Source organism: Ambystoma mexicanum, chromosome 6q (genome assembly GCF_040938575.1).
Source record: "Ambystoma mexicanum isolate Mex_15411 chromosome 6q, UKY_AmexF1_1, whole genome shotgun sequence".
Lineage (NCBI taxonomy): Eukaryota > Metazoa > Chordata > Amphibia > Caudata > Ambystomatidae > Ambystoma > Ambystoma mexicanum.
This window is the reverse complement of record NC_090937.1, coordinates 300,838,611-300,852,884: the sequence shown is the minus strand read 5'-3', so window position 1 is coordinate 300,852,884 and position 14,274 is coordinate 300,838,611. Positions and strand designations below refer to the sequence as shown.

The window sequence follows — 14,274 nt, the reverse complement described above, 5'->3', positions numbered from 1 at the left end:
CGTGATCTAAATCAACATGACGTAACATAAGATAGCGTAACTACTTGATGATTGAAAAACAGGCACATTTTTATTCAGAACAACTTGGGAAACTGGCCATTAGCTGCGTTCTCCCACCATAACAAGGCAACCACATTGCCAGTTCCATCTACCGTAACTAACAAACCACAGGCAACATCCCCCTAACTGAAGTTGCCCTAGTTAACTCCCAAGGTAAGCAAGGTAAAAGACCAATGCCGTGTGCAGGGCTCGACGCTCAACACCTTCCTTGTGAATCAAGTTTCACACTTTCAAGGAGCACCTTCTTCCCAGATAGTACAAACCGAGCACTTGCCCGTGTCCCTCCTGATCGTCTAACCACTCCATCTGTTTCACCCCTTCCCTCCTTTCAGCACTTTACATAGTCCCCACTAACTGAAAATAGAAATGATTCCCTGCCGCCCTAAATGGCAATACATGCTACGGTGTGGCGACGGTTGGCTCCTGTAACCAGCTACTGTATGCGCGTAGCCCTTACTGATACATAGTGCTCCATTGCTTTCCGGGGTTAGCTCAGTGCCCAATACATACCCCAAATAAAATGAAAATAATATGTGTATACGCACAATATGTGTAGGTGTACTAACTTTAACATCCTGTACATTGCCAAGAATAAGTATGGGGATGGGGGGGCATGCCTTATTGCATGGCTTATGAGAAGTGGGGCTTTGTTTGACTCACAAAGCCTCTACACATCCTCCACGTTCACTCTAAGGGACGCATTCTAAGTCAGCCGGTCCGGTAAAAAAGTGCCAGTGTTCATGGATACTGGCCCTTTACCGGATCATCCGACTACGGGTTTGCCGGTGGGGCACCTGGGTTGCCTCCAGCTGCAAGCTGGAGGTAGGCCAGGGGCCCTACTGGCAAAAGCAGCCCTCAGCACCGGCAATGGCAAATTCCCTCATGAATGGGGATTTACACCGTCACTCCGGGACCCTTAATGCGGTATTTACATTTGCTCTACCGGCAGGATACTGGCAAGCTTAGAATGAGGCCCTACATGAGGTATAGTACTTGCTGCGGGTGAGTATTCACCGTTGCTGCCACTCAGCCCTGCGGGTTTACTGCAGGATTACAAGAGCCGGTCAGGCGGTGTGATTCCCTGTTTTAGGCATCCAAAGGACTCCATAGGGATTTTGTTGGATTTACAGAGAGTGGTCATTTGATGAGGAAAAACTGACAATTTTTGGAGGTAAAGTGGAGGATTTACCCTCAGCGTTGTGCTGGCGATCACTTGCAATCTTGGAAATCCATGGTACAGAACATTTCGTGGTAATTCTGTTACTGTCAAGAAAGTGACGGTAAAGGAATGAACGCCAAAAATGTACTGCACTTACAAACTGGGAATGAGATGCAAGGAGCTTAAAATAGTAGCCGGGGTGAAAATCCCCTTGCACCCCCACACAGAAGTCTCCAGCGGTCAGCTAGCAACAGTGTAATGTAGCCTGCTCAGAGAGGTCAAGGGGGCTCACTGGAAGATTGCAGGAACAAAGGGACTCTTATGCTTTTATGATTTTTGTTGCTTGAAGTATTTGTTTCATTTAATGGCTTTTGTTAAAATCAAACAATATGTTTATGTTCTCCACAAAAATACTATCAGTGAAAGGGCAGAATGGCAGAGGCCCAGTAAACGCTGTGGGACGCCCCCTTTTCCATTTGTTGGATTGCTTTGTCAGTCAGTCAGATTGGCAAGTCGGGTTCATGCTGTTCATTTCAGTATGATTGACGTTGGTCAGTGTTCAGGTGTTTATCAAAGGTTTCCCACAATGAAGCAGACTAGCGACCTAAGGACACACAGGTGTTTCATGAGGCAGCATGCAGAGTGCAATGGACCACTCTGCACCGCAGAGCAATTTAAATAAACGATGCAATAATGAATTGTATTCGTTTTTTAAGAAGCGTCCAACAATATCAGTTTCTACACGCTAAAATAACAAATAAAAAAGCATGCTAATGAAAAGAGCACACCATACTATAACTATTTCCCAAGCACAATAACACACACCGATACAAACTCCTTTCTTTACGAGTTGCACTCACCAGATCCCACATGTCTCACAGTGCTTGTGATGAGCCTCCAGTTTCTCTCCATTCCTTTTCTGTCTTAACCTTGACAGTTCTTTTTGACCACCTTGTTGAACCTGCTTGCTCGTTGGTTCCGCCCGCCTTAATTCTCACCTTCACTACTGCTAGTAACCTCTAGCTTCTTCGCTGCAGCCTTGGTCCCGCCAGCGTTAATTCTCACCTTCACTACTGCTAGTAACCTCTAGCTTCTTTGCTGCAGCCTTGGTTCCGCCAGCGTTAATGCTCACCTTCGCTACTGCTAGTAAACTCGAGCTTCTTCGCTGCAGCCTTGGTTCCGCCAGCGTTAATTCTCACCTTCGCTACTGCTAGTAACCTCTAGCTTCTTCGCTGCAGCCTTGGTTCCGCCAGCGTTAATTCTCACCTTCGCTACTGCTAGTAACCTCTAGCTTCCTCGCTGCAGCCTTGGTTCCGCCAGCAATAATTCTCACCTTCGCTACTGCTAGTAACCTCTAGCTTCCTCGCTGCAGCCTTGGTTCTGCCAGCGTTATTTCTCACCTTCGCTAATGCTAGTAACCTCTATCTTCTTCGCTGCAGCCTTGGTTCCGCCAGCGTTAATTCTCACCTTCGCTACTGCTAGTAACCTCTAGCTTCTTCGCTGCAGCCTTGGTTCCACCAGCGTTAATTCTCACCTTCGCTACTGCTAGTAACCTCTAGCTTCTTCAATGCAACCTTGGTTCCACCAGCGTTAATTCTCACCTTCACTATTGCTAGTAACCTCTAGCTTCTTCACTGCAGCCTTTAGCACGTGGACGTTGCGTACAGAAACCTATCATTTGGTCTTCTAGACCGAGGGAGGGGTCATTATCACAGGTTAATGAACCGTCCCCAAATTCAAAGAGGGTCATACGTTTGGGGCGCACCATTTTCCCTACGGATAGTTACCCCTCAGGAGGTCTATATGGTATCAGCACATAATGGTGACAGCAATATTGGCTTCAGGATGTGGTGGCGAAATACATTCTTTTAGTTTAGTAGTGAGTAAAGCATTAGACAAAGTTCCTCGCATGCTTGGTTTCAAAGATATGTTGGGATTTTACAGCACAAAAATTGAATAATTCATAAATTGTCACAGAGCCCTCCTTCTTATCATACTTCTGTTAAATACATATGGGATGGCTGGTTTTGATATAGGCATTTAAATGCCCAATATGAATATACAAAGAAAGGGGGAAGTCTAATTGTACGGTACCCAGAATAAGCATGCTTAAATCTGCCTAGTGATAATTTTCATTCGAAAAAAGGACCTTTGGCCTATGAACGCGCTTGAAAAGCATACCTGCCATGCATATGTAGGCCATTGCTGCCTATGTAAAACAAAATGAAAAGATTGTCCGTAAAAGAGGCATTTTAACTATAATGAATAGGTTGAACTGGAAAGGATTGAACACGAGCATGCATTCTGTGGAATCTTTCCCTGAAGTAAAAGCATTGTTGCACGTTCTAGCTTTCACTTCGGTACGTTGAATTGGATGCTTCCTGTTATGTTAAAGGTGCAGGGATAATAAAATCCTCCGGATAGGGAGTCCCTCGTTCAAAACAATACTGGTGAAAAATTGCATTTCTTTGTGTTTAATACGGAGAAATGGTTTCCGTCGTTTCCTTTTCTGCTTCTGAAGTCACAATGTTTGGAATGCGGTCCATACCAGTAGTTAATGACTGGATTTCAAGCATTCTGATCAGTGGCGGCCGCTTTCATTGGGCGGGGGGGCGCCGCCCCCCCATCCAGGACGCTCCCCAGGGAAGAGTGTTCGAACAACTTAAGTTGTTATGTGTGCAGCAGAACAGATTCAAAAGAAGTTCTGATCTGAATCTATTCTGCTGCATTTCGTGACAGTGAGCAAAACAAAAAAAAAAATATATATATATATGCCAGCACCCACACTCGCTGACTGTGTGTGCGCTTCGTTGCCTTGCCTGCATATTCATCATGGGCCGGCTGCCACAGGGGCGCGTCCCTTTTTACGCAGATTCTTTCTGCAGTAAAGTGTGTGGAGCTCGTAGCTCCACGCACTCTACGTAACCCCATCAACTAGGAGGCTGGCGGGGCGATAGAGGGGTGGCCCCGCCAGCATTAATATCATGTGCGCAAACAGCGCAGTGGATCTGATCATTTCAGTGCTGCTTTCAGTTAGTCAGGGGACAAGGGCGCATAGCAACAGAAATGTGATTGGCTGTTTGCCAGCCAATGACATTTCAGTATGGGTGGGGTGAAGGCCGCATGGTGCGTGCGTGCCACACTGCCACCTTCATTTTGTCCTGGGATGGATCCTGACAGAGCAGAGGTGTTAGAAGCCAACTCCGACCGGGCTCCCTGGACGGCCACCGCTGTCGCTGCCGGTAAGCAACTTAACTTGTAGTGTTGCAGGCAGCCTGGCCTGGAAATCATTCCCCAGGACAGACTGCTCCAGGACCGGGAGGACCGCCCAGAGACCTGCCCTGGGAAATGAAATGCGGGGCTTGTGGGGCTAGCAGGGCCTTGTTTTGTTGGACTACTTGAGACTTCGTCGCCTCTAGGCCAGGCGGCAGGCCGGTTGGCCCTGCATAGCCTGGATAGCACTTGTGTGTGGCTCTCCTCTCCTCTGACTCAGACCGGTGAATCACGACAGTGTGAGTCAGAGGAGAGCCCAGCCCGGGTGTCATCGATGCGGGGCCTCCTCGGCCTGCTGTCGAATTACATAAGGCAGTCCTTATGACCCCGAGTCTTACTCCATGGGGCTGCTGGGCTTCAGGTACGTGTTAGCGGAACAGTTTTAACATGCTTTTAACCAAAGCGAGTGTACCTAATAGACCACGGCTGTTGCTATATTTAGGAGAGCTGTAGGCTGTCAGTGTTGGAGGTACACACGGTTTGGGGTGTTCTTCCTAAAGTTTTTAGAAAAGGTACCAGTTTTAATAAATTGTGACTTTGATAAATTGTTTCTGCACACGTTTAGCAAAACGGCGAGTTTATTTCCCGGCTTCAATGAAGAAGTGGGGACATGTAGCCGCCATCTGATACGACATAGGGCATTTGGACTAGTAGATATGGTCCCTGTGGCTCGTCCGAGACCATCCCATGGCGAAGGCTGCAAAAGAGTGCCTGCTGCCAAAAAAGTGTTTTATTGCCTGTGGCTCTGCGAGTTTCCTACTGCAGGCCGTCTGTGCTGAGTGTGTACTGTAAATGTTTTGGCTCTGACCACACCTATGGGCCAGCACGTCTGCAGGCCCCGCCCCAAACACGAGTCTGTCAGGTACAATCAATTCATAACATTCATAAATCAGTGAAGGACCTGGCCATCCTTCACTGACTTATGAAAATGACAACGAAGAGGGACCAGCGGGCAGTTGCGGTTTCAGTTGATGGAGAATCCCTGCAATGAGTCTATTCGTTAGTCTAGAACTCAATTCAGACCGTTTCCATGTATGTTACCTGCCAAAATGGAACATCGAGAGCACTTCTCTCACAGTCGGAAAGAGCAGCAGCCATTCACCCTGCTTAAACGACCCTTTGCCATACTAATCAGTTTTAGGTGAGATCGGCTATTCGGCTATGCAGGGGTGTGTGCTTGTTTTTTTTGGGGAAAGGGCATGCAAGCATTGGTGCATTAGCAGGCCACCAGCAAGCAGTATGGGACTCCAGCCCAGTTCAAGAGTTCCCTCCATCAGGCTCGGACTAGCCTATAGGGCAATAGGCCCACGGCTGAACCAAAAACACAAAATGCTGGTGTGGGACACTTTTTTGGCCAATGTGGGCCAGTTTGATGAGTTACTTCACTATGTGGCTAGTAGCTTTGACCAGTGTTGCTGAATGTATATTCTTTAAAATGCACAATTTGCTTCACTTTTTATCAAAAAACTCTCCCTTTGGTACTATTCAAACAGTGTCACAAAAGGAATGAATAGCCTTTTGCAACTGTGGGCCACTTTTTCATTGGTGCCCGAGACAATTGTATGGCCCAGTCCGACCCTGCTCTCCATTGACCCCTGTGAACGCCTTTATGCACAGAAGTATTGCCACAGAAAAAGACGTTTGATCATTCCCCAGGAGGACAGTCCACTCCAGGACCGTCCGGAGCCCTGCCCAGGGAAATGAAATTCACGGGGAAGTTGATGGCAGAATGCGCAAACGGCAAAATGGTCCGAGTTCCTGGGATTCTAGTAGCAGTGCCAGGCAAATGCCTAATACAATACACAAGCCAAAACTTTTGGGTTTGCCAGTGCTTATTTTCAGAAGGAGTTCAGTGAAGGACAAATAGTGCTTCTAAATCGAGTAGCTGAAGGCAGACCTGGTAAAGACATTTTTATAAGACCAGTAGTGCGTTTAGAGCTCCAATTAAGTCATTAACTTAAGACTGCTTTGAAAAAACAATGGCAGGCACTTTGAGCACAAAGTCTGATGGTAATGCCGGAAAAAGCTATCTCAAAGAGCTCTCATGATGATGTGTTTTGCCCAGGGAAGGGCAGGACATGGGTGGAATGGCCATAGGGATTAGCTTGGCCATGGGCAGTCAATGGGTGGGTGAATAACCAAGCAACACCTACATACTTTCTATCCCTCCTCACATGCCATTTCTCCCTAGCTGTACAAATACAATGCTGTCTGGTTAGTGTGGTACTACTATATTTGTAGTTATGTTGTGGGTTATTTCAGAAAATGAATAAAATCACACCTTAACAAGAGGATGAACACATGTTTATGCCAGTAATAGCATGACAAAAAGATATTTTTCCATCATTACTGGCTATCTATATAATGAATGTCTTTATGCATACATCATAGTACCAGATATTCTCAATACAAGCTGATGTAAAATACACCATCAGACTTGCACACGTAAGAATAATGCACCACATTTAGTGCGTAAAACCTGATGCTTTTTATGTCGTATTTCTGTGGGCTTGGACAGTAAATTGCACAGTATGGAAGACATTTTTCAAAATATGTTGCGGGGGAGAACACTCACGGACCCCCTTGGTGTGGTGTGGGCTTGCTCGCTGCACTCGCTCGCTCCCAAATTCTCCCAGAGAAATCTACGCCCCACCATCTTTCAAAGTCACCAGCCGCCACTGATTCTGATTGTAGTAGAAGAGATCAATAATGAGCGCCATGTGCTATTATTAGTACCTATTATTACCTTAACACCAATACTCCTGCAGTTTTCTTTACCAGCCCTCAGTATGGAGTCGTGGGCGGCTTCCTCTATGGTGCCAGAGGCAGAAAGCGCCAGGATGGCCCAATAAGCAACAAACACGGTCATGCTGAAAAGGAGTAGGGGGTCGAAGCAGTACCTTTTCCTCTGGAACCTTAAACCATGACACTCTATATATGACAGACTACACCATGATTGCTCCAGTGGGCAGAATATGACTCCTCCCCTTCCACCCCAGCACGCATCACTTCACTTCCTGTCGCATTGCCACCTTGAAATTGACAGGCAGGAGTTTGCTGTGAGAACCTCTACCTGCTGTGCCAGCATCTGTTTGTAATGCCTCTTTTTCTGTGCTTCTTGAATCACAATTCACTTCCCATTCGCACAAAGCGGCAGCGTTCCTATTTTTTTTCTCACTTTGCACACATATCTGTTCTTTATTGGAAATTCTTTCCAGTCTCTTTGCATAAACAGTACATGCTACGCACTCCCGCTGTGTTACCAAACGAAGGGCATCAGGGGTGGACTGGCCTATGGGTAACTTTGCAGATTTCCCGGTAGGCCTCTGCACCCTGGGCCTCTTTTGTGCGCCATTTCCACATTTTCTGATAGGAAAAGCGTTGGGCGTGCAGAAAATGTGCAATATGGGGCCGTTTTGAAAATTATTTCCAGGCCCTCTTTTGGTTCCCAGTCCACCCCTGAAGGGTATGCAATAACTTTGCCGAAACACATTGGACAAAGCGCCTTTCAATAATTATGTAAACACATTAATTCTTAATAAAGGCAACAAAAACGTGACTGAAACTAATTCTAACAGCTGTGCACACATCTTCCAAAGTAACAGACGTGATTAGCTCTAGCCTAGGTCTCCCTTTATGTGTTTGTATTTTGTATTTATTTAGATTTATATAGCACTGAGGAACATAATATATAATTTAGTTGAAATTGAGAACACTACTTAGATAACACTTGGGATAACATGTACCCACGTGTATGTAAAATAATTGTTTATGCTTTGGAACACTAGTCAAAAACAAATTTGTTGTTTTTTATCTTATGTAATTGCCTAAAATATCAGGATATCTTTTTTTTTAATTCTTTGTGTTATTACTGTTTCCATGTATGTATATTGTGTATAGGATCCTTGATTTTATTGTTTGAACTGTATATATGATGTCTTTTGAATGTTTTTCTTAAAATTACTTTGTATGCAGTATCTGACTATTGCTTGAAGTTTTCAAAGGATGTATATTAGTAATAACTAAGTTACCTTTGAAACTACTCAATTGAATTGAGTGTTTTTGGGCCCTTAGATTGTAAGGGTCTGCTATGAGGACATAGGTAGAAATGCAAATAAAAAATAAAAAAATGCATAGCCAGGAGTTCTCTATTCCACAGCGAGCTTAATATAGGACACTCCAACAGTTGAGTACTATATAGACTCTGTGTGATGTCTCATATATTGTGGAGACAACCAACAATTAATATCAATATTGATTGAGCTTTGTGGCTCATACGTGTCAGGACAATACTTTTCTCTTTTACATGAGGAACAAGCAATTACAACACGCAATACATAACATTGAATCGAACCAGAAAGCAGTACAAGGAACAATTTACATTAGTGGTGAGGTTAAGTGCATATGGAGGGGGACTGAAGTGAGAGAGGAGGGTTAGAAGGTGAAGGAGGAGGAGGATTCAGTGGAGAGAGAGGAAGCTGAACGATGCTAGGGGGGTGAATGGAAGAGGCAGGATTTTGGAGAAGTGCGAAATGAGGGGTAGGAGGTAGTAGAGCAGACTGGGAGGGGAAGGCGGGTCCAATGGAAAGGAGCAAGAAGTTGGAAGGAGCGGAACGTATGCTTTTGTGTTTATTAGAATACATTCTTAAGAAGATATGCCATGGGGGAGTCATGAACACATGTGTGTTTCCTCACAGATGACCATTATCTTGGATGAATTATGCAAAACGCCAGAAAATGCCGATAAGTACCCATTCCATGAAGAGTGCTGTAAAAAGAAGGACCAGGAAAGACACAAGTGCTTTGTTAAGCACAAGATCACCGACCCGAAAGCACTGCCAAAATATGTAAGGCCGGAGCCTGAGCAGGTCTGCAAAGATCACGCAGAAAACAGGGACTTGTTCTTGGGACAGTAAGCACATGTACTTTTATACTTTAAACACGTGTGTGCCGGCGCGTGATAAATGCCACATCATATCATGTCATAGCTCACCTTTGTGATGTTTGGGGTCGGGCATGACAGGTTCTGCAGTATTTCTACCTGATAAAATCCTGTGTATGAATCAAGGAAAACAGTGCGAATGCTGAAACATGTCTGCACGCCAAACTCTTGCAGCAAAGCCAGTATCCAAGGCAGAGACTCTGGAATGGGAGGGTCGGTCTCACCCCTGGTTCCTTTTTCAAAACCCCTTATACCTCTTCTGCTTTCAAATTTAGTGAAATGGTAATATCCGATGGCCTTGCCCGCTATTAGGCCAAAACCCACCTTCTTCGCTCACTGGAGTGTGCCCTTCCATAACCGGCCCAATGTAACCTAAGGCCCCCAAAATGGGGTGTCCAGAGTCTGCCGACACAGAGCTCGCCCACCAGGTCTGTGGCTTTCACTTGTTTTAATGTCTCAGTTCTGCTTTCTTGTGGTATTTTACACCAGCTACAAGGTCCGCATGGTAACCCTTTTCACCGTACATTGTTAAGACGAGTCTGTGCGATCCCATAAGAGACAGTCTGATGTGAAGCTGTGCACAGAATGCTGCCTTTTCAATTTGCCACTCTTGTTTTTTAGGTGCAAAAAGACATGTGCTTCCTTGCATTAGTGCACTGTCATAGAATGTTATTGTATTGCTTGTAGTTTATCCCAGAGTTCCAAACACATTCTGTTTAACAGTTTTAGAAGACATGCAAACTCCCGAAGTAGAACAAAACATACATCCTCCAACGGTACATTTTCTATAGGGTGACACATATAGGATGCAAAAGTAGGAAAGCATCCCTGGGTTGGTTCCCATTTTAGGTGGAGAGTAGCCTGAACGTGCCACCTCGATCACAGAGGCGACAACCTGATGTGCCCTTCCTGTGTACAGGATCGATATCTTGGCAACATTATAAAGCACTGGTTAGTTGAAGCATCATCATGGCAGATCATTATTATTTGTTTTAATTTAAAATGCTTACACATTTTTTTACAATTCGAAAAACAAGTTCCTCGTCCTGAATTTTCTTTTCTAAAACATCAAAACATCAAAACAATAAAACATCAAAACATCAAAAAGACAAAGGAAGTGGAATGAAGATCCCAGGGGAGAAAGACAGTAACAGAGAATAGATGTTAAAGCATAATGGAAAGAAAAACCCCTATGATCATGGGTAGTGTAAATATTCTCCTTTAGCTGAGAATAACAGGCTTCATCATCCATCCATGTAATAAGTTACCAGATTTACTTCAGATTCACTTCAGCTCTGTGCTCTTGTGGTGACAGATGTTTTTTGATAGGTCTATATGCCGAAGAAATTGTGTCACTGCAATGACCTCACTTGGTCGCTCTCCCTCAATAAGGCGAGTCCACCATTCTTCTTCCACATAGAGATAATGTTCTTTAAAAAGATGAGCCATGTGAGTCAGTCTTCCCTTTGCCAGTCCTATACAATCCAAGAGTAAATGTCTGAGTGTTTCCTTTTGGTCGACCCGCTCACAGAATCGGCAGGTATTATTATTTGAAATTCCTCTTATAGACCTTATCTCGTTTGTGGGCAGGATGTTAAGGCACGCTCTCATAAAAGTATGACATACTTCTTTATTGGGGAATTTCCTCATATATGATCTTATACCATTCAGTTTTCCACTGACTGATGGTAGATGGGCTGTAAGTTTGTACTCAGCTGCTATCTCCACAGTTTTTATCCAGTCCAAAGTTTCCAATTTTGAGGCTACTTTAGTTGGATTGGTTTTTAGGTCTTTTTCTGTTGAACCTATTTCTTCTAGATTTAGTTGGATTTTTTCCATTCAAACTTTCTAGTTTGGGCATTTTAATCATATAGCTCCCTGTTAACTATTTTGAAGATGTTTGTTCACTCCGACAAGATTATTTTTCTGAATAGCATTAATCGGTTTCTGTCGATGATGGCTTTTATTGACAGAATGCACAGCTCTCTTCTAATCAACGGCATTGGTGTAGATGCTGGTAGGATTAGAAGATTTCTACAAAAATAGCTTTCAAGCTTTTGTCATGTGTTTTCTGGGATTTTTAGGAAACCTTCAGCTCCATAGCTTTATTCGATAGAAGAATTGGACTCAACGAAAATCGGCAGAATTTTATTTCTATCGCCTTAGCTTGGCTAGTCAGCTTTTTGACTTTATTCAATAAATACGTTTGCATCTTTACCTCCACAGAGCTGTTACACATAATAACTCCCAAGTATTTAAACTCATTTACCATCTCAATTTTTGCACCCTCTAATTGCCAGATAAAGTTGTTGTTCAGCCTCGATTCTCTTTGAAAGGTCGTTATCTTTGTTTTTGTTAGATTTATTTCCAAGTTGTTTTTTCTGATGTACACGCTCAAGTTGTCCAATTGGCGCTGCAGACCTATTGGAGTTTGATCTAAAAGAATTAGATTGTCTGCATACAGGAGATGCGATATCTTAGTACCTCCCATAGATGGAGGACATGGCCTTGCTTCCTTTTCCGTGTCTTTATAGTCCCATAAGTAAGCGTTGAAAAGAGTGGGGGCTAGCGGGCACCCTTGTTTAACCCCTTGTGCTGTTCCAATGGGCTCAGACAGGATTCCTTGTTGGTTTAGTCTTACTGATGGAGGTGTTTGAGTGCAGAGCCTGGATTTGCTCCAGGATATGCCAGATAATAATGTGGGTTTTTACCATTTTATGCAAAACAGTGCACTTTTGTGTTAGTAAAAGTCTGTCCAAGCGCAACTGGAATACAGTGCAATCAGCTCTTGACACAAGTTTCGCTCTCATTAGAGTCCATCAGAAGAGTACAGCAGCAGGTCTAGTGACAAGCATAGCATCCGGGATAAGTGAAGTCAACAAGATTGAAAGCATAGGGCGACATGTACATTCTGCAAGACTAGCAAGGGAACTCTGGGTAGGTTCCTTTTTTAAGAGGAGAGCATCCTAGGTGGGACACATTGACAACATGTGACATCCTATCTTGCCTTCTCACATGTCTGTGTTTGAAAAAAGTCTTTAGGCATTGGTTAGTGATTCACTGTCCACCCCGAGCCAGAAAACAAACTCTAAATTGTGTATTTAATACCCTTCCGGGTGCTGAATACAGTTTGCTTAATGTCTATATTCCTATTTTTAGTGCTCATCTTTGGCTTCAGAAAGCTCCATAAATCAGTTGTAGGGAGCCATAGCAAAAATGCAATGCATTAGTGGAGATCAGTCTAGTTTCCAAATGTGGGACAGTTAAGGAGCAAAAATATGTGTAATCTCTGGGAGGCGGGGCAACGAAATGCGCCTGAAATGTAAGGGTGTGAGGGGAGCGTGTTGAAGATGGTCACAGCAGATCCAAGAGAATATTAGCATGAGGTCCTGGAGATCCATGCCGTACGGGGTTAATCCAGCCCCTCTGACGCCGAAGACAATTACAATCTCCCAAGCAGGTGAAGGTGTCAGATGCTGTGATGATTTCTTGGTTCACTGCATTCTTAAAAACAACAACAATTCAACATGAGGACACATTATATAAATGGCCAGTCAACTGGACGCCATTGCTGACCTGGCATATAGAAACGAGCCCCTCCACACATGCTAGGAAACCACCGGGAAGCCTCGGAGCTATTGGCTAATGGACAAAGTTTTGGCCAAGTAATTGGAGCAGAGACCATAGCATACAAACAGCTGACTCAGCAGAAGCTTAATTTTTGCTGATGCTTCCTCTCTATGCTACATTTCCACACAGTAGATCATGAGACCCTCCAGAAGAGGCTCACGGTGTGGCTGAGTTCTCAGAGAAATCCGGCATGTGGAGCCACTCTGTTCTGGGATAAGAATCTCACGAGGTTCAAAATGGCCACCCGTATGGTTCCATATTACGCAATATGCTGGTGCTCCGTGGCATGTGTTTCTTTGCCTTCTGTGATGATACACAGCATTCCCTCCATGTCCTGCTTGTCATAGACACACTTTAAATGTCCATTTCCAAGTGATTAAAGCATTAATGGATCACGTATTGCTGATATTAACTCTAGGAAAATTGATTGATGCTGAGGTCCCCAAGCATATAATGAAGAAACCAGTTTAAATAGAGGACAGTGTATAAATACTATCATACAAATGAATGAGAAAGTAACACATTTAGGACCAGTATTTGATCAAATATTACTGGAACTACACAGACAGTGTCGAATAAGTTTGGGTTTTTCGTTAGGTTTCTCTCCAAGCCAATAACATTTTGGGAGAAGGGAAGAGTAACTAAAGTACAAGCAATTATTAGGTACGAAATTGATAATGACACCATGCCATATCTGGTGCTAAATACATCACACCTTCCTTTGAAATGTTTGGATATTAAATCAAAATGCTGTATTTCTTCACTTGGTGTCATGAAAATGTCACAGAAAAGGACAAGAAATGCCCCGCTTACATACTGCTATACTTCATTACTTCTTTTCTTACTAGTCTTCCTTGTCCTAGTAGTTACTCATGAATGACACTCCCCACCCCAACAGCTATTTCTACAATTGCTCCACTCAGTCAAGTCTTTTTGACTCTACCCCCACTCCACTTTGTACTCCCCACATAATTCTCTTGATAATATAGCCAAGAGGTTGTGGCGGCACAGGCCCAAGGAGAGAAGGATGGTGTACGTACTGAGATGAGGAAGAGTAGGACAAGGAGTAGTGAAGATTACAACATATATGTGGGGCATTACCTCCATGCCCTGTACCTCATTCTAGTCCCCGCGCATGAAGAATAAACAATATCACTGTTGGTTAAACAATAGTGCAGACACAGAGTTACTGCACACCCTGCGAACATTC

General features: G+C 44.1%; 1 protein-coding gene across 1 annotated transcript in view; it reads left to right on the top strand.

The window, feature by feature from the left end:
• The window catches only part of LOC138515996 (serum albumin-like), a 65,310-nt gene that overhangs the window by 13,602 nt on the left and 37,434 nt on the right, over positions 1-14,274 (top strand). The window contains exon 4 of the mRNA XM_069630786.1: positions 9,190-9,404. Coding sequence (XP_069486887.1) covers positions 9,190-9,404 — 215 coding nt within the window. The remainder of the gene's footprint in view (positions 1-9,189; positions 9,405-14,274) is intronic.